This window comes from Lagopus muta, chromosome 17 (genome assembly GCF_023343835.1).
Source record: "Lagopus muta isolate bLagMut1 chromosome 17, bLagMut1 primary, whole genome shotgun sequence".
Classification (NCBI taxonomy): Eukaryota; Metazoa; Chordata; class Aves; order Galliformes; family Phasianidae; genus Lagopus; species Lagopus muta.
Window position 1 is genome coordinate 3,224,551 of NC_064449.1, and position 23,175 is coordinate 3,247,725.

Below are 23,175 nucleotides of genomic sequence, written 5' to 3' on the forward strand. Positions count from 1 at the left end.
CACGCTCCAGCTTTCCTGGAGCACTGCGTTCAGATGTGGAGTCCTCAGTACAGGAAAGATATGGACCTGTTGTAGGTCACAAAAACGCTCCAAGGGATGGAACTTCTCCCTGTTAGGACAGGCTGAGAGCTGGGGCTGTGCATCCTGGAGAGGAGAAGGCTCTGGGGAGAGCTGAGAGCAGCCTTTGGTATCTAAAGGGGGTCTATAAGAAAAAAGGGGACAGACTGTTTAGCAGGATCTGTTCTGATGGGACAAGAGGAAATGGTTTCAAACAAAAAGAAGATGGGAGATTCAGATTGGATATAAGAAAGAAGCTGTTTACAATGGGGTCGCAAGGCACTGCACAGGGCGCCCAGAGAGGTGGTGGTGCCCCATCCCTGCAGCACCCACAGTCAGGGGATGGGGCTGTGAGCACTGGTGGAGCTGTGGGTGTCCCTGGGCACTGCAGGGGGTTGGACTAAATGGCCTTTAAAGGTCCCTTCCAACTCAAACAATTCTATGATGATTCTATATAAAATCATACCCATCTTTCATTATGTGATTAACCAAAGGTGAATCTGCCATGCTGGATGTCCATCTCATATGATAGAGTTGCTTTCCAAATCCAAGTGCTATAAATTTCTGCATAGCAGCTTCACCTCTGGAAACCATTAACGTTGATGTTTACCTTAACCTCTTCAACTCTCCCTCTGCCTCTTCCCTTTCCAGTCCAAAGCTTCCTCTGTCTACTTAGCTCTGCACCCTTGTGCTTTCTTGAGACACCCCAAATACTAAATTCATGGCCATCAATCCTTTTCCCTCCTGGAAGTGGCATTTTCCCATGTTTTTTTCTTTCCTCTGAGCCCCACTTGTGGGTCCCAGGGTTGGCAGAGAGGACACTGCTTTCCCCAAACTGCCAAATAGCCCAGCTGCGAGCAGCACCAAGTCTGATGTCTCAATCCAGGTGGGAAACTGAGATTGGAACAGTAAAAGAAGGAAGGGAAGTGATAAAGAGAGGCATATACCAGTTCAACACCAGTCGTGTTGCAGCTTCCCAGATGGAGAAGCATCTATCTGCTCAAACAAAAAAAAACAAAAAACAAACAACAAAAAACAAGTTTCCTTGTGTCACAGTGATTTCAGCTCCTTGGTGATCCTAAAACAAGGATCCCAAGTAGCCCTTGGCTATGGGTGCTAGCACACAGTGCCCTGAGCAGCCCCATCTTCCATGCTGTCCCAAGGAGACACAGGGCTGGGAGGTCACCTGAGCCCACTAGGGCCACAGGCAATGGCCTCTGGTAGCCATCCAGGTCACCCAGACTCCACCTGAAGGTTTCTCCCAGCAGAGGCTGTGTACCATCACTGCTAGGTCCATAACATCAGCAACTGCTGAGACTCTTCCAACCTTCCCAACTGGTGGGGTCCACGGGTACCCCAAAAAACACAGTTGAGCCCTGCCCTGTGTGCAGAGCCCCCCAAAATGGCAGTTCTCATCTTGCAGTCTGCCCAGATAACTTTGTTCTCACCAGCCAGCACCCTCAGTCCTAATCAGGGACCAAAACATTGGAGAATAAGTGACATCTCCCCTGGGGCTAATCTGCATACATGGATTTTCACTAATCTCCAGCTTAAATACACAATTATAGCAGAAATAATGTATCTGAAAGTTTAAGATTTTGTCAAATTGCAGCCAGGTTTTCAAGGAGCACATCAGTACGTGTCATTAGCAGCAGTACAGCTGACTGATTGCTTTGTGTGGAGCAACTTCACTCTGCTGCAAACATGGGCTAAACCACAGCATCTCCAGTGCTTCAAAAAACAAACAAAAAACTGGAGTGCAGTTGTTGGTGCCAAGCTGTCAGTCAGAGAGCTTCCATCACTCTGCCAGCACCACTGGAAAGGAGCTGGGGCTAAGGGCTGAGCACCGAAGTGACAAGACCCACATGGGGTTTTTGTGGGCCTGTGCCTGACCCCAGCCCCTCTGCTCTGGGGAGCGCCTTCCCCAGGAGGGCCCTTCAGTGGGGCTGCACAGACAGCTCTGCCATTCCCTGGTTTGCAAGTCTGCTCAAGCAATTCATCCCCCAGGCAATGCGAGTTGCCTTCTCACTCACTAGAAAACCTCACAGTGGGAACTGGGGCTAAGCCTGCTGCTGGGCAGGGAGCTGGGGCTGTCCCCACGCTTGCCGTCATCCCTTCTCCATCTCATTGCGGCACGTTTCACACCCACATCCCCACACAAGCTCCCCTCGAGCATCAGCTGCCTCTAATGCCCATCTCCTCTCCCTCTGCTGCAGGATGACATGCACAGGGTCATTGACCAGCAGCTGATGGACAAACACCCGAAGGAATGGAGCCAGCTTGCTTATTCCTTCTCCAGTGGCTACGTCGCAAAGCAGAGTGCCAGACCCTCCCCTGTGCTCCAGCCAGAGCCGCAGGGGGATGAGCCCAGTGGGGCAGAAGGGCACCGTCTCTTTTCCTTTTTCAAGAAAAATTAACTTGAAAAAGAGAAACCTCTCCAACCATTCTTGCTTCAAGATGGGGAGGGGGCAGCTGCCCAGCTTGCTGATGGACCCAACGCTGATCCACCGGGAATAAGAAGGGGCAAAGGAGTTAACCTTGAGACTCTGCACTATTAACGCCGCACCTGGTCTGAACCAAATGTTTACATAAATTGGAAATTTGCAAATTGACATTGTGCTACAGATGGAAAGCAACTTTTCTTATTCTTCAAGTGAAGCGATGAACTTCAGGGTATATTTTAGGCGCTTTGACACGGTTTAGTTTCTGCTGTGAAGAATAATCTGATTGATTGTCTTAAAAGCATTCTGATGCTGGAGAAGGAAATAAGCAGCCCCAAGACAAAGCAGCGCAGGGGATTGGGAACTGCCATCACAGCGAGTGCAGGGGGAAGAAGAGAGCCCAATGCAAGAGAAGAGAGGAGCCCTCATACAGCCCTCCAGGCCTGGCAACTGATGTCCTTCATCCATCCCACTGGGAGCAGAGCTGCTTTGGCTGCAGCATTGCCATGTTTTGAGAAGATGAACCCTCACTGCACATCGTACCTGGGCATGCCTGTGGCTCTGTGGAGCTGCTCACCCCCGCGGGGAACCCAGGCTCCTTGCAGGTCAGGGCAGTTGTAAGTTTGTGTCTTCTGCAGCCTGTTAGAAGAGTTGCAGAGTCTGTAGGTGCACAAAAATGTTAAGGACTTCTTCCCATCCCTATTGGCCACCTGCAACAGATTACAAACTGAATAGCGTTGTGGATGTTCAGTCCCGGGGCCTCCAAAGGTCAAAGGTAGATGTGGAACTTCAGCACGTCGCACACCTTTCCCCTAAAGCCATGTATCTCTCACAAACCGAGTAAGAAACCTGTTATTGTAACAGGATAGCTTCCCGCCCAAAAAAACCCCCACAACTCATTGAGATCCTGTCCATAATGAAATCAAAGGCTCACCAATGCTAGGCTGGCAGATGTGATCCTTAAATCCATGTCACATCCGGATCACATCACATCCGCTGGCAGATGTGATCCGTGCCAAAAACACATGGGCATCTACCTTTGCTAAAGCCCCAGGCAATCAGGGCACCTGCAGAGCTCTGGGGATCTTGCAGCTTGCCCTTTGTGCCCTGCAGTACCATTAGCTGTGGCCTGATGGAAATGATGTGTATTTGTTCTGCCCATGGGTCATTTCCCACTCAGCCCCTCAGCAAACAGGCAGCCAGATCTCCTCTTAACCAAAGGTGATCAAAGCCTGCTTTGCTGAAACCAAGACTCAGCCGACAAGAAGGAAAATTAGTATTTCTGGTGTATGCACACGGTGGTGCTGGAAACCCTGCAATACATTTCCCTATGCACTGGATGGGCACCTTAGAGCTCTTCCCTTTGATACAGTCTGCCTTCACGAGACAGCAAGGCAGCCAGGCCAAGCTCAGAGCTGTCCTGCCTCCATCATGTGATTTTCACATGTTCTCCCAGCTCACAATGCCCACAGACCCCAATTTGTTTCCCTGCTGCTTTGAGGAGGCTCCCTCCTACGCTGTCCCACAGGAGATGGAACACATACAGCTCTTCCCAGCTCAGCACAGGTGCTAAAACACCTTCTTAGGGGGAGCTGCCAATCCCTGCTCCATATTGACAGTCACAGGTATGCTGCTAGAATTAGCCATCCAGCACCTCCTCCTTAGAAGCAGGTAAGGTTGGTGGGTTGTTGTTTAATGTATTTATTTATTGCATCGAGCATACATAATACCTCAGTAGAAATATCCTTTCTGCCTACAAAGATCTGAGCATCCCCACGTTTCCTTATTAGCACGGAGCTGCCACGCTGGTACAAAGTCAGTAAACATCAGGTCAGCTCTGCAAAGAGCAAAGCACTCTTTGGGGATAGAGAAGGATGAGTGGTAAAACTCATTTACCTGAAAGCAATGAAACCTGGATCCCAGGTCCTACCCAAGAAGTAATTAAAGCACCATCAACATCGTTTGATGCTAATAGGGAAGGGAGCTTGGAGCCTCATCAGCAGGAAAGGAAACCAAACCTCTCCTCCTGCTGAGCGTCTGCTTGTAGTGCAAACTAAGGGAAGGGACTCCATGCAGTGCCAAGAGTGCTCTCAGGACAGAAAACCCTCACCCTCCCATCATACCTACATTATGACTCCTCATAGGACAGAGACACGAGGCACGTGCTCAGCATCTCCTGCCGTCAGGACTCACTCATGCCCATATGCATTAAGAAGCTCTGTTACCTGCAGAATTGGCGTGGATAGATGGACAACAGCGATCCCTGTGAGCAGTTGTCTTACACAGCAATTCTTTGGAAATGACACTGCATATTTTTGGGAGTCATGTGAACATCTCAGTCCTCACAGCTCCTTATTCTGCTGTCAGCAATCACTTCCCAGGCCCCAGCAGCTCTCTGCAGACCACGTGCTGACAGCTGAGTGGGACCTTCCCCCCTTGAAGATGTCTGTCTGTCTGTACGCAGTCCTAAGTAAAGGACCTTCAGTAACCCAATGAAGATGCGGTAATGAGACGAAGAAAGGTGCCTTCTGCTACACGTTTGCTGAGAGGAAAGTGACTCATTTGGTTGCAGGGGTAGGCAATTGAAATGCACAGCACATCTCTGCATTTAAGGAGAAACCTACCCTAATCCCATTGCAATTTTATTTATTTATTAGCAGTGACGGAAGAGAATGCAAAAGGAAGGACAGCGCGTCCCAAGGTGCCAGTTGGGTATGGTTTCTTCAAACTAACCCCTTAATCCTACAGACTTAGTTGCACTACTAAACCCAGAAATACAAGAGAATTGTGTTTAACGAACTGGACAACAGACCAAAGGAGACCTCCTTGTGCTCAGCTGCTACTCAATAGCAACAGAAACTGCCTTAACATAGCAGCTAAGCTTTGTTTCGTTCTATTGAAAACTTACTCAGTCCTTCACATTCTTGTGTGTCACATTGTGTTTTAAGGTCCCAACTATTTCACCCTGAACGGTCATTGAAGCACTCATCCCCTTCTGTAGAGGCCAGGAACCTGGAACTGTCCTTGCAGGGCTGGGTTAGAAGATGCTCCACTTGTGATAGTCTGTATTTTAGGATACACATGGCATAAAGAAAACATCAGCTCCACTGAATGGAATGGAGGAAGTGCATTAATCCAGCAGGCACTCAGGATCCCAAAGTAGACTTAACAAGAGGGATCAGCAGCTCTAAATACAACACTCACCCTTCGGAGATGATGGTAAATAACCCAGCAGTGCTGCACAGTCACCCTCGAGTTTTGCACATGCAGAAGACACCTGCTGAGATGAAGGTTACAAAGAACTTTCCCACAGTTGAGCAACAGGTGACTGGGCAAATGTTTTCTGTGTAAGGGAGAAGGGATGATTCTCCCTTTCGTAAACTCTGCAAGGGAAGCAACAGTAAACAAGGAATACGTGAATGAAAGGCAAGTCACTCGCACTTTATGTTAATTCAAACTTGGATCAGCAACTTGCCATCAAGATGAATGCTAAATCAATTAATGACAACAGAATAATTTTGCACAGAGCAGCAAGAAGTGAGGTTAGAGGCAGTGCTGCATGCACAAGGACTTCATAGCTGTATGCACTTGTCCTACTTAGAATGCTAAATTCCTGATATGCCTCTGCAGCAGGCAATCTCTGCACTCCCCACTCGGCTATAAAAAGCAAGATTGTTGTAACCAAAAGCCAAGAAAGGAAGCGTCTGGGTGCTGCAGTAACCATTCCCTTGGATTGAGAGGGAAAAGCACACAGCAGGGACAAGCAGAAAGAATGTATCTATAGATATGTACATAAACCACAGTGCTGTAATTTTTGTATGTAGCAGTCATGTAAATAAATGTATGGTTTTTATAAGATACATATTATGAAAATCTATAAAGGCATATTTTTAGTAAAAAGATGCTCTTCTTTTGTAAATAGTTCTCTTCAGAATAAAACAGACATTTATATACTGTCTCAGCTCTCAAGTCACTGCTTATCCTGCCCACCTGCAGAAGCATCTTAGCACCTAGAAGCATCTTTAGCACCTCATCATCCCAAGAAATTCACCCAGACAGCACTTGCATGTGTTCTGCAGAGAACAAGGCTGGAGAAAGAACATTTGAGGCGTTTACACCTCCTGCTGCACAGGAAAACAGGCAAACTCAAGTCTCCTCCACCATCCAGCCATCTGTACCCTTTAGGTGCCTTTACACGGAGGAGCATTCAAACTTTGACAAGTTTAGATAAATCTCAGATGACCAATGAGACACCTCCAACGAGCCCCAGTTGCAGCTCAGGCCATCTGCATGCTGTGAAGATTCTCCCATCAACAGTCATAGCTGAACAAGGCAGGCAGGAGAAAAGGCATCGTCCCAAAACACTTGGGAGTGTTTCCATGACCCTTCTCCAGGAGCGAGGAGCTGCCTTAGTAGCCTGCTTGTGTGAACTGGCAGCCAGCACAGGACAGATACACATCAATTGTTATTTCATCAGTACCTCCTTCCCCAGAAAGAAGCCCCCTCCACATCCAGCAGAAGGGCTCAGCCCTGGCTTGCCACCCTCCACCTCCAGATGATGGACAGCAGAGGAAACAAAGCCTCAAAAAAGATTTGGCAGCTTGTAACCTTTATTTTTAGTTTTTTAAAATTATTTAAAAAGCATAATTAGAAACTTTCATTACAGAAATAATCCTAGCAATCCAGTTAGACATTCCATTGCTCAACATTTAGGAAACTTCACATCAGCACACCACGAGAGATGCAGTCCCCACCCCTTCCAATTGAACAGTCAGTGGCAAGAGCAGACATAACCACTCCTCTACAGCCAGTATTAGGAAAAAACTCCCACTGCAGGAAGTTGGACACCTGGATTGGCAGAGCTCAAACTGTGGCCACAAAGACCTGGACTCAAAGAGAACCAATCTTCCCACATAAGAGAACACTCCAGGTTTGGGTGCACCATTTCCTCATTTTATTGCATCAGTTCCAGTCATTTCAGACATTTATTTCAGCCTGTAAGAAGTTGCTCCTTCCTGGATCTGCACACTTGCTACCACGAGAGCCCAAAAGAAACACAGTTGGACCCTTTGATTAGAAAGTGGTAACCGTCACAGCATCACAGCACGGCTTCATTTCAACAGGAAGGCTTTGAGGACTGACAGAGCTCCTTCCTTGTGCATACACCACATTCAACATGAGAAAGCATACAGAATGACACCTGGTGCAACTTAAGCTGCCCCTTTCCACAGCTGCTTGAGTCTAACCATCATCAGAGCTCACGCTAGCAACGTCATCCCAACTCTTTCTTGGGTTACCACTACAAGATATGTGAAGAAAACAGATGGGTGAAGGCAGCTGGAAATGTACTCCCAGCACCTGAACTGATTAAAAATGTGTTTACACATTCATTGTTTGCATTTTTTTTTTAAAAGAAAGTCTCCAAAGTGATTGATTGTGATGTGATTGTATGATTGGGGCTCTTACCACAACCCGTAAAAATCTTAAAAAAAAAAATACAGGCAAAATAAGTGACTAAATTTTAGCCTCTCCTGGGGGAACGGGGAGGAAGGGAGAGAGGAGGGCTGATCCAGAGCTCATGGACATCAGTGAACCACATCCTACCAAACCAAGGCCAGCAATTCCATTGGGCTCACTGACAAATGGAGTAAGTCTGCCTTCAAGGTCTTCAAGGAAATCGTTATCTTCTATGCCTTTTTGTCATCTTAAAGAAAATTCTTAATTATTATGTAGGCAATTATTCAGGTGCTGAGCACGTACATTCAGCCCAGAAATCTAATACTTCAGTTACACAATCTCTCCCCCTTTAACTGTATCTATCCAGGGCAACAGACTGAGCCACTGTTTTCCCAGAAATGCCAACGTGGGCAAAGAAAACAACGCTGGGCACAGCAAGACCGGTTTGTTTTCAAAGGTGATCCTCCAAGCAAGTTTTCCATTTTCTTACATTAAAGAGCAGTCCTCCTTTCTAATAGAAGAGTCCTGGGAATGATCCTGCAGCAGCTTTCATTTTCAGACATCAATCCAGAATAGCTAGATTTCTTTTCATGCCTTTTCTCACTGAAAAACGCAGCTCTGCCACCAAAATTCACATTCATGTTCACATCTCCTATTTGTTGATGGGACAATGAGGAGGAAGGGGTATTGTTGGTTGTTTTTTTTGGCAGAACAACATGATGTTTGTTCTCAAAAGAAGTGGACCCTCACTTAGGACCGTGGCAGAACCAGAAGCAGAGGTCAAAGGAGTTTAATTTCACCTTAAAAAAACAAAAAGTTTTATCCAAATAAATCCCACTTCTGCAGGCTGGTTGGTTTTTTTTTCAGTATCTTGATACAAATGGAAGGAGAGCATGGGTACAGCTGGGCTGCAGCACATGAAGATGAAACCCAAGGACCCAGCCAAAAACCCGGATCATGGCAAACTGAAATTCAAGGCCCCAGCAGCAGCACCAGCTGCCAGCCCAGGGGCTTGAGAAGTGAAACCCCAGGCTTCAGCAACAACACCTGCAATCCCGGTACCTAGAAAAAGAAAGCCAGAGCCCCAAGTAAAAGCCTGGAACTCTAAGTGAAGCCATAGGCCCCAGGGGCACCAGTTGCCAGCCTGGAGCCCAACAGAAGTGAAGCCAGAGGCCCCAGGAAGCAGCTGCTGCCAGCCTGAGGCCAACTTGATTTAAGAACTTGGTACTATTTCATTAAAAAGGTGAACTCTGCAGTCCATGATTGGTTGACATTAAGAAGGCATAAGCCAAAGCAACAACAGGGAGGCGAGGCTGGTTAACGCAATATACATTATATACAAACTCTTGGGTTAATTAGTCCACTTGGTAGGCAACGTCCTTTCTTGTCTACAAGGCGCACTGGAATGAGCAGGGGAGGAGAGAGGGGCAAGATTCCATCCGATACTTTCTTGGCACTGAAGTGGTAAGGTGCCAGCGCCTCTTGATAGAAAACATGGAGAAAAAAAATAATCTTTAAATAACGGCACAAAACTGAGAAAGTCCTCCCAAAGCCTGTCCCAGTGGAACTGCCCGAGTCTAGCTGGAAGGGCTGATCTGTCAGAGCAGAGTCTCTGCAGCAGGGGAAGGGCATTAGCAGCACCGCTTCTTCCTTTTACTGTTCTTCGTTAGCTTCACCACATCATTCTGTTGCTGCTGTTGCTGCTTTGCTAAGTTTTCTTTCTTTGCTCGCAGAACTAGCTCTGTAATGCAATTAAACATCTGCAAGAGAAACAAGCAAGATCAGACCACCTAGGAGCTAAGGCTAGTCATTAGGGAGTTGCTTTTAAAAAAAAAAAAGTGTCCACTCTTAAATTTTTCAGATCAGAGATCCTCCCCAACCTACCAGAACACACCAAGCTCACATCGGGTGTCCTCCAGAGTCACTTCCAAGCTACATCAGTAATGTTTCCATCCCCCTTCCCAAACCAATAAATAAAAACAGGTGAGTTTGGCAACTGAAGCCTGGAGTAAAGACTGAGCAGTTCTACCTTCTGTAAGTATCCTCCCCAGCGAGACATCTTTCTTGAGAACAAGCCTAGTATGTTAGAACTGCAAAGCCAGTAAAAACGCAGCGAGGTCTTCATTTCCTCAACCTCCTCCAAATGCAGTCAGATGTCTCTTGTCATACTACCTACTCACAGGCAACTTGGGTGAAGCATTTTATCTTTCTTCCTCAACAGAAATAATGTAATTCTTTCTTCTTCCCAAGCCAGCATCTCCAAGTAGTTATTTTCCATACTCTGCATATTACATTACCTCTTCCACATTAATATTTTCTTTGGCGCTGGTCTCAAACAATTGGATCTCCATCTGCCCAGCAAATTTATAGGCATCTTCTGTTTCTACTACTTTTCGCTCTGGGTCATCGTTCTTATTCCCCACTAAAAAAAGAAAGGAAAAAGTCAGCACAGTACTTTGGCAGGTCAGTGCACTAACTAGGATGCTTTAAATCTGTGGTGAATGACTCACCTAGTATCCGGCAGACATCATCACAATTTTGATTAATTTCATGCAACCACCGTTTTACATTCACAAAAGATTCTGCACTGGTTACATCGTAGACAACAATGACTCCATGTGTTCCTCTGTAATACCTACGGAGCAGAAAAAGACAACAAATGTTAGTTCAAGCCACGTATCACCTTCTCAGCTCCTGCACTTAGCTTTGACAAGATTCATAACAAATCCCCACGTTAAGGCAATCAAATGTCTCCATTTCATACAATCATCGAGGTTGGAAAAGACTTTTAAGATCATCTAGTCCCACCATCCACCTATCACCAGTGTTTAGCCAGCAAAGAGTGCATCTGTGCAAGCCACAGACTCCAGGAGGACACTGTGGGAGGCAGTGTTGAAGGCGTTGCTGAGTCTCGGTAGACTACATCAGCCTTCCCCTCATTCACCAGGTTGGTCACTCAATCACACAAAGACACCAGGTTGGTCAAGCAGGACCTGCCTTTCACAAACCCATGCTGGCTAGGCCTGACCCCCGGGTTGTCCAGCTTATGTGTGTGATCTCCCTCTAGATGACCTGATTATGATCTGCTCCATAACTTTTCCTGGCACCAAGGTCAGGCTGACATGCCTGTAGTTCCCCAGATCCTCCTTATGACCCTTCTTGTAGATGGGAGTCACACTGGCAAGCAATTTCCTTACTAAGGGGAGCCATTTAATTCTTCTGTAACAGCTTTGCCACCTCTATTCCTCTAGATCCAGAATTCCCTGCTCATTTAGTCCATGCTAACAGATTTCAAAGCCCGAAGTCTGCTGCTGACTCCCTTGTTCATGCTGCCAGAACCCTGAAAGATGACAGTGTCTTCTGGCAACGCGAGCAAAAGGCAGCAGTGCTCCCAGCACGCCCTCAGAACCGGCTGCGTGGTGAACCTGAGCGCTCCACCGGCCACATCAACTCCCTGCAGTAATTTTGTGATCGATGAAAGATCACCTCCAGATTAAAATCTCCAAATATACTCAACCCCCAGTCACAGTTCTCTTGAGCTCACAAAAATTTCTGTCCTGTTGAACAACTGTGCTCCAATCACACCTTCCTACTCAACAGATCTACTCCATATGCACTTTCAGTGCGTTCTGCTACCTCCAGCCATTAAAAATAAGCTTTGCTTTGGTTTATTCCTATTAGTCCTGGGCAATCGGCACCTTTAAGAAATAAGTAATAATGATACAAAAATAATAAAGCCAAATTCAAGTTCCGGTGTTGCCACTTCAGGAAGCTGCTGAAGGCAGCAGTGTGCACACCTCAACAAGCTATGTAAAGCTTGTTTCCAGCCACATCCCCAGGACTACCAGGTATTTTTCTTTACTGCAAGTTTTTGGCAGCTCTGACCAAAAATAAAGTAATTGAGACAGCTGACAGCAAGGCCTACACCAGCATCCAGTTCTCATATTTCAAGTAGCTTTATTTCTTCCTCATTCACCCTTTTTTATGATCAATATTAAGATCTTTAATTAAACAAACGCATACCAAGCCTGAGGAATTTCCTTTAACTTGTGAGAGCGTTTCTAGAGCTTTACCACAAACACTGCAGCAGTTTCCCTTCTGCTGCATTTTAGATGTGATCACCCTGGCTCTGATAATTTCTTTTTGAAATTCAAAACTGTATAATCTAATGCAAATGTGCACCTTTTAGAACTCAGTGTTGTCTGACTTCTGCTGCTGATATACTTGAGTGAGCCATTGCCTCTCCCTCACCTCTGCCTTCTGTTAAAGAATGGATGGTGAGGCCACTCCATCCACCTTTGTGGAACATCAACAGAGACATGCCAAAGATAGGCACACATCACATGCTGAGTGCATCTCACCCCCACAGCTCCAGTTCTTTTCATCTGCTGATGTCTTTGCACTTTTGATAGTCATGGCACATCAGCACTTCTCTGTGATGAGATGCACACTCTGCAGGAGTAGAAGCCATTCCTCTTGCTCACCTGGGTGCTTTCAGAAGACAGCCAAACACTGCTCCCATGCAATGCTTTACCAGACATCTATGAGTGCACATCCACGTTCCTTGGCAAGAACTCAGGTGAGAATTATTTACAGCCAGTAAGAAAGAGGCCCTGCACTACCTCATATTCTAATCCATTCTCAATCAGTTCCTTTAACACCTGAAAACTCGTTACAGCACTGCACTTGTGCCTCACTTAGTTACAAATTTATATCCCTTAGAGAAAAAAGCATTCTACAGCTTGAGTCCACACATGCAAAACCTCCTGACAGCACTGTTGCATGCGACAGTATCAGAAAGGGAAAGACTTGATCCTACCAAAACACTGGATGTCAATATGTATAAACTTCAAACTCGCCCTTATCCCTTCACAGACTTTTAATTCAGCACCTCTGAGGCCGGCCTACCACTTCCTCTCCAACACTGAGCATCACGTTCACAACGACATCACTCAGCCTTCACAGAAAAGCAATGGTTCAGTTACACCTACGCAGAGCTGCTTCATCCTGGGGGCACACCACAAAACCGTGCCCTGTATCCCCATCACCCAGACCAGAGACTCAATGGAGGCAGCATCCAGCAGCTCCTACCTTGCCTCCGCACCCAAGTTTTCCTCTAAGCAAAAGCATATGGTGTTGGGGAGTAGGATAACGTGCACCTTGCATGTGTAGGTCCCCCTCCTGGTACACCGGCAGCACATCACCATTTGCTTCTAGACATGAGAGCTGTGGGCTGGGCCACGAAGCACAGACCACAGTGACATTCAAAGCTCTGCAGGAGCTGGGACCTCCTGCTACAAAGCTCTAATATTGCCAGCCACCTCATCAGAAACGTCTTCCTTTGTGCAAGACAGCACCCCCTGACTCCTGCTGAGTTCCTATCAGCATACATTGCTTCTATTTGTGGAAGAGAGATTTGCCTGGCGCATCCTTCTAGAAAGGTTGCCAACCCCTCATTTACACTAAGATGTCATTTTCTCCATTGGCTGACATTACCTTCTAGCAGCTCAAGAGATAAGACTACGAGTGCCTTTTATTCCCTAACTCCTAAGCCTTAAAAATACACAGGTTTTTGTTTTTTGTGGGTTTTTTTTTGAAGAAAAGTTAGCCATGCTATTTTCTCTCATTTGTTAGATACATCCTTGTGTCCTAGATAACATTTTAAGCTTAACAAGTACAGCAGAGATGCTCCAAACTCAAGAGCAGGACAGCACTAAAAAAGACAAAATCTGGTTTATCCTATTCCATACTTCAAATTTCAGTATGATGCAGTGCAGAACTGCTTTTATAAGAAGTTGTAGGCTTTGGTGAGTAGAGAACAGATGGGGCTTCCAGCATTCAAGGATAAGTACATGTAGGTTTTGTGCTTTGGCAAGCAAGAGGTGGTTTAGGCTTTGGCACAAGAGAAAGAATGCCTTAGCATCTTCCCATCCACACCTCATGGAAGATGGATACTGTAAGAAGGAGAGCAGAAGAGACATGAAGTTCTCTATTTCAGCGTCCAGTTGAAGAACTAGATAACTGATGGCAGCTTCCACAGACCTTGTAAGGGTCAGTATCTGCTGGTCTCAGTGGCAGACATGCTAACAAAATATAGCAAATGAAAAGTTACAGAAGAGTTATTTGCTTGCAGAGTGCCCAAGAAATTATTCCATTTTGTTGGAAGACCTAAGCTATTTCCACATGTCTCTGCAGTCGGATGCCTGGTAGTACACAACTATCTTCCATGCAACTGGAAAACCTACCTAGATAGAGAGGCTTCAACTACAGCTTTGGTGTGGGAAATGATTAAGGATGACAGCATTTAAGTTAAAATAAGCACCAAAGCAGCTTGTTTTACCTAGAGGATTATAAAACACTGCCTTAAAAACAATATCTACTAATACAGGTGACTTAAATCAGAACACTTTTAGAACTGGTTAATCAAACTGATAACACCCTTCAGCCACCTGCACTCCACCTCCTTGACATCCACCGGTTATTCTCTACTTCAACATACCTCTTAAATTTCCTCCAGTAAACACTTCCAAAGATTAACATCTGGAGGTCTGGGAATTAGTTTTGTGAAGGGAAATCAATCAGTAAATAACTATAGCTGGCCAACTTGAAAGAGAAGTCACTGGTTTAAATCAAGCATTTTTGTTTGTATTCCACTGGTTGGTTGTGGACGTTTCCTTGTTTTCCATTCCTCCAGCACCCTAATTTATCTATTACAAGATAATATCTATTTTCATATTCACCTTTTTTGGGGAGTGTCCTGGAAGCACATCTGTTGTCAGAGGCCTGTTTGACTGCCATATGGTCACCATATCCGCTTTACGTATCAGTTCTATCATCTCAGAAAGCTTATTCCTATCATGAACATGCCTTATAAATGCATGGAAGAAAGTTCATCTGCTAACATCTGATAACTGCCACGCAAAACTTAAATCCTAAAACCAGAGTTCTGAACCAGAAGAAGAGCAGTCCAACTGCAAATAAAGTACAGAACCCAGTTGTTCATACATCTTAAGTATTTCTGCTAATACAAACAGTCGTGGCATGCACATCTCTGGTGAATTTAAATCAAATTTACAGTTTGGATGAAGTTCCACACCAACCAAATCCATACAATTTGTCCTCCCCCCCCCCCCCCCCACCTAGCAGCTATTCCAGTTCTTTCACATTTAATAAGCAGTAAAAACAGTGGCTGTCTTTTATAATTTTCAGTCTGAAATTCTGATTTAAGTTTGGCTTTCCTCCGTTTCTGCAGAACGCTCTCAATCTATTTCTATATTATTTCATTCCCTTAGCATTTTTACTTTGTTCTTCTGTTTCTGCATCTGGAGTCAAGTACAGCTGAAACAAATACAAGAACGTTTCCCAATTTTTTACTGCTAATTTCCTAGTGTCTCAGTGACTGTGCAACCCTAGATCTAAACTGCAGCACTTCCAACTTATTACTACTATTACCAAGTGGACACTAATTTCTGCCTTGCCTCGTGGCTCAACACCAATCTCTAACTGCAAAGGCACTTCCAGCCCACAGTAACGCTGAAGGAACACATTTTACATCCTTAACCTCAATCTGAATAGTCATTGTAACAAAGACTTTACATCACTCTGTTGACAGCAGGCCTGCACTCCACCCCTGATGCGGTCAGCCAAGCCCTTTCATAAATACTAACATCATAAATCTATTTGCTTGGGGCTCAGTTTGGCCTTGGCAAATCAGTTACTGTATTACTTTGCCAATAAATAGAGAGAGAAAAAAACACCCTTTCCAAAATCAGAATCTTGTGACGTATTGTTTTCACAGGTGATACATTTAGGTCAAGAGAGCCTCTGGGAAAATACCAGGGAATGCTCCACAGTCACAGCAGCCCACCCAGCTGCAAGAGAAGCCCTCAGGACAATGTAATCAGCACTGGCAAAGTGTTTTCCTCAACAGCACAAAGGCGCTTGGACAGAGGAACTTCTCTGCTTACAGCTGCACAAAGTTCAAATCTTCCTTCCCTGCCACGCAGGATTCTGTAGCTGCTTTACCAGCGTTAGGGCACGAAGGCTGCAGCCTTCACTTCCCCGAGAGCACTTGTAGCTGTTCTGGTAAAAAGCAATGCAAAATAAAGGAAGAACTGAGTTCAAACAGGTCATGGCACAACTGCCTCCAATCTCTTCAGCTTGTCCATTTTCTACTGCAATTGAAGAAAAAAAAATAAAAATCCATAAAATACACTGCAAAGTCTGACCTGCAGCTATTCCTGTTCACAAAAGGAAGCCTCTTTTCCTGGTATTCCCCATTCAGTGCCGGATACCACGGCTTTTTAAACTAGCTGGCATCAGCCCCTCAGCCCCACAAACCAACGCTCATTAACACAGCTCTGAATTGTGTCAGGGAATCTGAAAACAGGAAGGCCCTCTGCTGACTCAGCACTAATTGGGGCTCAGCCTGCCCTGCGTGCACAGCTGATAGGAGCTGCAGCAGTGCTTTGCTGCCCTCCCCTCACTGCTTCCTGCCCCAAGCTGCTGCAGCGCTGAAACAAGAAGTGATGTCACACACAGGAACCCTACAAAAGGTAACAGAGTTTTTTCTAGCTAAACGTTTAGGAAACAATGGAAGTAATTCAGCAGTATCTGTACAGAAGTGCAGAAGAAAGGGGGGGGGGGGGGGGGCCCACACATGCCCGATTTTGCCATTTCTAGCTGTCCAAGCATCACAGATGCAAGCAATCCCACTGTTTTCATGCCTGAATAATTTAATCAATACACCAGCTGAAAATGATCCTCCTCTCAAAATGCAGCCAAAAAAAGAAGTCAGACATGAAAGACGAAGTGAAATACCTGAGTCTTTCAAGAATATATATATATTTTTAATACTCAAAGGAAACCAAAGTTCCACTTTCAAGTACATTTCTTCCTACTCCCCCCAGCCAGGCACCACAAACCCAAACGTTTACTGCCATCCATTTACAAACGCATTTTATTCTTAGTTCCCCCTGCTGCAGCTCTGGGTGTGGTTTGTCCAGGAACAGGAAAAGCTGCGCACATGCTGTTCAAAAGGACAATGAACACGAAACTGAACCCAAACCAAGGAAAAGGTTAACTTCGTGTGGGTGTCTGCTTCCACAGAACTCGACACAAAGATAGCCTCTAAAATGCATTTGTTCTAAAAGAGAGAGACCCCATTCTTAGTCCTCAAAGCCACCCAGTTATACAACACAGAGAATCTGTACCCACACGTTGCAGCACGTTCAACCAGGGGATGATCTTCCTGGGCAAGCTTTCAAGATGAGTTTTCTAGCATATGAAAACCAGTGAAATAACTCTGCTTTGAGAACTAGAAGCAGAGGAGTAAGACAAAGCCATCATGGAAATACCAAGAATGTTGAAGAAATGTGAAATCTCAGTTTCAAACTTATCCACAGTGACACCACCCCATCTGCCCTAAACCAGCTGACAGAAGTCCCACTACACAGACAGCAAAGCCATCATTAGCTGATCAACTGCAACATTAAAACATCCCAGCGACAAGCTCTGTACACCAAGCTGCAAGTCACAGTTCCACTCACGTTGATGTGATGGTTCGGAAGCGCTCTTGTCCAGCTGTGTCCCAGATCTGCAGTTTCACTTTCTCTCCATTGATCTCAACTGTCCGGATTTTAAAATCCACTCCAATTGTGGTAATGTAGCTGCCTGAAAGGATAAGTGAGAACGTAAGTCTCGTTTATTCTGTGTATCTCAAAACATGCTTCTGACTCCTGTTTGGCAGCAGCTCTCACACTGGGCAGGAGGACAACTTCTCCCCCTATCTGCTCATCTTTTAAAATGCCCTCTCAGGTTCTGCTGATTTGTGTGTTTTTATCCACAGCCAATAGATTTTTTTCTAGCCATAAAACCACATCTTCCATGCCATCCTAAGAAATTGTAAGTGTTGAAAAATTACTCTTCTATTGGCAGTCAAGAGTATGCACCCAAACATCTTAAGTAACCATGCAGGCATTCTTTGTGTAAAAATTCTGAGACAAAGCTTTTCCTCAACTGCTAATGCAATTGCTTATTTTAATACAGTCTGTTCTAAGAGTTTCCTCCCAATAAATTAGTTATGTCACAAATGTGAGTGACTGAGCTACAATAGTCAATCAGCCTAAATCCCAAAGGGCCAATGGGAAGTCTGCACAGAGCACTGATTAAGCTAAAACACCCAAGCTATTTCTGGAACCATGGCAGTATTTAAATACTGTGGTACTTTCAGTGATAAGAGAAGATCAAACAGGATATAGGCCTGTAGCAAAAGAAGCAGAGCTAGAAACAATGCATCAAGCTACCAGCACAGCTACCAGCATGCAAAGGCAGCACTACAGCTCCTTGCCAGCCAGCAGGCCTGGAGCAAACCTTGACCATTTCACTTACACAAGCCAACAAAATACTCACCTGAAAACGTGTTATCTGCAAAACGCAACAGCAAGCTGCTCTTGCCCACACCTATGACAAATAAAGACATGGAGAACTTTCAGCGCACTCATCTTGGATGTCAGGTAACATAACAGTATTTTAACCACTCTCTGCATTTCCTTTTGGAAGTCGAAGCTTTCTCAGCAGATACTTTAGCACCATCCCTCCTGGGCAGTCACCTCAGAACTGCTCTTGAGGATTTGATCAGCTGTCAGGTAGCACACTGCACTTACTCCTTCAGCACAGGGTTGCTATGGGTTTTGGTCCCCCCATTTCTCCTGACCTCAGCAAGTTCAAAACAGTATTTTTAGAATGAGTTGCAGACCACAGTTCAAAGAGGTCTCAAGAGTCTAATGACCAAAAGCAATTTTATGATCCATTGGTTTACATTTGCTCAGGAAAGGTCCAAAAATGAGGACATCCTGCTAATTAACAAGTGCTCAGAACACTACTCTAAACTCCTCTGTTGAATTCCACTTGCACATCAGGCTGATATCACTGCCCACTTCCCATTCATCTGTGCTGTGCTGAACAGCAGTGGAATTTGGACTACTTAGATAATCAGACCAGGGTTTGGTACTATAAAGCTTATGTTATCATGGCCACAGTTTAACCAAACCCTGAGCCAAGCAGAGGAGCTGTTTGCTTCAGAGCATCCGAAAAAGGCTTGTTCTACATTTCCCAGGAAGGACTCACACCTTTCTCTAGTTGTACCTTTAGCCAAAACATTCCATGAAACATTTTCCAATGTGCTGTGAGCATCATCCATGCTTTCCTTAAACAACTGTTTGCACCCTGACTACACCCTGCTGCATGGAAACATTTCTCACTGTTCTAGAAACAAGAATCACAAGAAATTCATTCCAGCACATCCAGCCAAGGGAATCTGGGGATCAGAATGCCTCAAAGTTATTAACTCTGCAATACAACTCTTCTGTTGCTGTCCCTTCCACCTCACTCCTCCTCCTTCCCCCCCCCCAAAAAAAAACTGCTACAGCATGAGGAGGAAACTCAAGCTCACCAGTGTGATTATCTATCGAATCTTTTCAGGTAGAAGTTATTTAAGCTAATTATTTTGATGATATATAACTTTAAAGTTCTTCCTAACATTAATGTTCTAAAGGTAGATGTAAAGGCTATATAGAACTCCTACATATATACATAAATACACACACATATATAGAAGTTGAGGGTGGTTGAGATACTGGAACAGGTTGCTCAGAGAAGCTGTGGATGCCCTGAGGACCTGGAAGCACTCAAGGCCAGGCTGGATGGGGCTGTGAGCAACCTGGTCAGTGGGAGGTGTCCCTGCCTATAGCAGGGGGTTGGAACTGGATGATCTTAAAGGTCTCTTCCAACCCAAACCATCCTATGATTCTATGAATATTTCTTCTCTGTTCACATCTGAAGAAAGCTATCAGCAAAAAAAAAATAATAAAAATCCATGACAAATAAGATCAGCATTATATCAGTAAACCAGATCTCATCTGCAAAAAGTTTAAGTCATCATAAATTCAGAGAAGGTATTATTTATTGTTAAGGGGAGGGGAAAAAAATAAAGCAATTAAAAAACCCCACGAAATCATAGTGAATGTATACTGAAGATACATCTCAGAGCTCAAAAAAGGCAGCAGAGCAGCTCCCAAACTTTAACAATGCCCTGGTTATTTAGAAAGAGCTAAGCCCATGCAAAGTGCCAGTCAGCTTATAAAAAAGAAAGAAGAAGAAAATAAAAGTCTTCAGCAAGCACCCTGCTTTCTGATCAAACCACCTTCGCCTCCAGCTTAATAAAAAGAAAAGAGATGCTGGAACCCACAGACATGTCAGACCACACCACTGTGTTGAGGCTGGCCAGCACCAAGCTACGCTGCAGAGCTGCATGTGCTGCTCATGACCACTGCTCCACCAGCCCATGCACTGCAGCGTAGACTCAACCTCATGCACAGCTCTCAGCTGGCTGCCAGAGAAGAGAAGCCTCCTGAGCTCAGCGAGTTCCTTGTGCTCCAGATGACAACGATCTCTCTGAACACACACTGCCTGTGACCCGCACAGCAAGTGCTGAGAAACCGCACTCTTCTTCATACTCTGCTTCCTACACAGAGTTATTTGAAGATCAGAACAGAGAAGGATAACAGGGCTCCTGGTTTGCTGGAGACAGTAAAATGAAACAAAACAGGAACGGCCTACTGACTTGGCAAAATCAAAATTAAAAGCAAATTTCTGCATCCTATTGGTTTCTAAAAGCCGTTATCTTATGAGCAGTTATGAAGTAACACATGCAAAGCACAGATCATCTGTGTTATTTTTAAACATTTGGAACAACTGAGATTAACAGCAGCTTCTCCAGATGACCTGCTCTAAAAACACACAAACCTACTACCCTTGACAAATTTGCTTACAGAGGAAAGTGGATGAAACATTATCATTCACCCAGTATCAGTCCACTTCCTATTACAAGGCCTTTCTGAACACCAACAAACAAGGCAAACAGACTAATGTGTGGAAGCAGGGACAAAGCCTTACTGTTGTGGTAAGCAAAAAAAAAAGAAAAGAAAATCAATATCTAAACTACACAGTGAGATTTAATTACAGCAACAGAGAACCTCACGCATCCAGACAATTCTCACAACACTTTTTTCCTCTCTGGATGCAGCACAGGGACTTTGCTCAGTACAACTCAGCTAAGACATTGCATTTAATTGTTCAAGACAAGGAGAAGCCTTCCTCAGAGTTTTCACCATCCTGTTTATCTTGCCTGAACAGTTTGGAACTCATCAGCAAGCAGCAGCATTACTGCTTTACTAAGAATGAAGCATTTGGTTTTAATAATCCACAAGCTCCCAGAAGTGCCTAGGGCTTTAAGCTGTTCTGAAGCTCTCAGCCTTTCACAGAATCACAGAACGGCCAGGGTTGGAAGGGACCTCAAGGATCATGAATCTCCAACCCCCCTGCCACATGCAGGGCCACCAACCTCCCCGTTTCGTACCAGACCAGACTGCCCAGGGCCCCATCCAATCTGGCCTTGAACATCTCCAGGGACGGGGCATCCACAACCTCTCTGGGCAGCTGTTCCAGCACCTCACCACTCTCATAGTAAAGAACTTCCCCCTGACATCCAACCTAAATCTTCCCTCCCTCAACTTAAAACCATTTTCCTTGTCCCAGGCCTTTCTTCCTATTCCTGTCTTAAAAACAGCCTTTTCCTTCTTGCAGACACAGTTTAGCATAGAATAAAATATTTTTACATACAGCAAAAGCTTCTGGAGGTGACAGCTGCCAAGAGCGAGCAATGCTGCATGCTGGGACCTGCTGCCTTATGGACCACACCTCTATTAAAAGAAGAGGGTGGATGCCATCTCTTCCAGTTTATGGAAATGTAACTGTGAGCTGCTTGAGGGTTACCAGCACTGAATGGGACCGAAGGTGGGATCTCCCAGCCCCGCGTCCCCAGCACAAAGCACTGGGCACAACCTGAGCTCATCACCAGCCCTCCAGAAGTTTCTGAAAGTGCAGTGGAAGCATTCAATGGTTTATTTCCAAAACGTGTAACGACTCCTTCTCTGCAGCTCTCCCAGCTATCTGTGCACGTAGCAAGGCTTCGAGCTCATCGAGGATTTAAAGAAGTGTCGAACTCCAGAACCGAGATTCCAGGCAGTCCCATGGACGGTTTGGTTAATAACGAAGAGTTAACAATGAAGAGCAAGCAGCGATTGCTGCAAATGAGAGCAGCACGGCCGGGCCTTTAGCTCAGGAGGGAACCCGGCAGAAACCCGACAGACACAGCCCACCCCGCGCCCCACACACCGACAATGACACGGCCGACGTTCGCCCACCCTCGGCCATGCCCGGCCCGCTCCCCACCGCATCCCGCATCCTCACCGCACGGCGCTGCGGAGCCCCGCGGTCCCCACACGGCCGGCGCGGCCCCAACGCCCCCCAACGCCCCGCCGCCCCCCTCAGGCCCCGCCGCGCCCGCGCAGCCCCCGCCCCTCGCTGCCTAAGGGCCGGGGAAGGGCGAGCCGCGAGCCCTCACCGCTATCGCCGATGATAAGCAGCTTGAAGAGGTGATCGTAATCCCGGGCCATGGCCGGGAGCGGCGGGAGCGCGGCGGGAGGGAGGAGGGGGAGGGGACGGCGGCGGGCCCGGATCCACTTCCCGAACAAACAGCCGGAACTGACAGCGGCGCCAACGCGCATGCGTCTGCGCGCCGCCGTAGACCTCCAGCTGCGCCGGCACGCCGCCGCGCACGCGCAACGCCCCTCCCGCCGGCGCGTGCGCGCAGCCCGCCCAACGCGGCGCTGCGCTGCGCATGCGCGCTTTCCCTGAACTGGGTGGGGCGGGGCTGCCAGTTCGCCTCAGGCCGCCATGATGGAGCTGTGAGGGGGGCGCGCGCCAGGCCCTCCGCGTGGAGGAGTCCGCAGAGAAGTGAGAAGATAAGGCCAGGCTTATTGGCATCTGGAACCTAGGGTTCGATTCCCAGGGATTTAATCCAGAGTTCTGCTTATGTTTGGGGTGTTATTTTTGCCCTGTCACTTATGTTGGTGCTGACCTGGCTGTGGTCAAGAGCACGAGAGGTGGTGCTGTTTTCTCTGTGGTTTCTTTGCTACAAAAACATTTATTTGTTTTGGCGTTTGGTCTCCGTAGTGGTGCTGTGTTTTGGTTTAGAATACCTCAGTTATTCAGGACTTTGTTATTTTTTGGCCTCAGCATCTCAAAAATAAGTGACAGAAGACAATACATGTCCTCCAGAATAATTGCTTCACCAAATTTTGTTTAGCAGAAATCCAAA

General features: G+C 46.1%; 2 protein-coding genes across 4 annotated transcripts in view; one reads left to right on the top strand and one right to left on the bottom strand.

The window, feature by feature from the left end:
* Positions 1 to 8,771, top strand: part of BICDL1 (BICD family like cargo adaptor 1) — a 47,372-nt gene extending 38,601 nt beyond the window's left edge. The window contains exon 11 of one of the 3 annotated variants that reach the window (XR_007380287.1): positions 2,274 to 2,336. Coding sequence is in view for 1 of the 3 variants with exons in the window: in XM_048963780.1 (XP_048819737.1) it covers positions 2,274 to 2,474 (201 nt within the window). In the remaining 2 variants the exon portion in view is untranslated. Of the gene's footprint in view, positions 1 to 2,273 lie in introns of all 3 variants that reach the window. The other 2 variants (XM_048963780.1, XM_048963781.1) reach the window with 2 other exon arrangements.
* Positions 7,086 to 22,577, bottom strand: RAB35 (RAB35, member RAS oncogene family). The gene is made up of 6 exons (XM_048963782.1): positions 22,420 to 22,577; positions 18,366 to 18,416; positions 17,504 to 17,627; positions 10,466 to 10,590; positions 10,253 to 10,377; positions 7,086 to 9,715 (listed from the first exon to the last, which is right to left on the bottom strand). Exons 1-6 carry the CDS (start codon positions 22,469 to 22,471, stop codon positions 9,587 to 9,589), a joined length of 606 nt encoding a protein of 201 aa, XP_048819739.1. The 5' UTR covers positions 22,472 to 22,577; the 3' UTR covers positions 7,086 to 9,586.
* Between the last annotated feature and the right edge of the window lie 598 nt (positions 22,578 to 23,175).

Bases quoted from the DNA above. Each gene is read 5' to 3' on its own strand.
- RAB35 (XM_048963782.1), bottom strand. From the start codon at position 22,471: ATGGCCCGGGATTACGATCACCTCTTCAAGCTGCTTATCATCGGCGAT. The intron at 10,591-17,503 runs GTGAGTGGAACT...TCTGCTCCGTAG, and splicing joins TTCCGAACCATCACATCAAC to GTATTACAGAGGAACACATG. The intron at 9,716-10,252 runs GTAATGTAATAT...TTTCTCTTGCAG, and splicing joins AAAATATTAATGTGGAAGAG to ATGTTTAATTGCATTACAGA.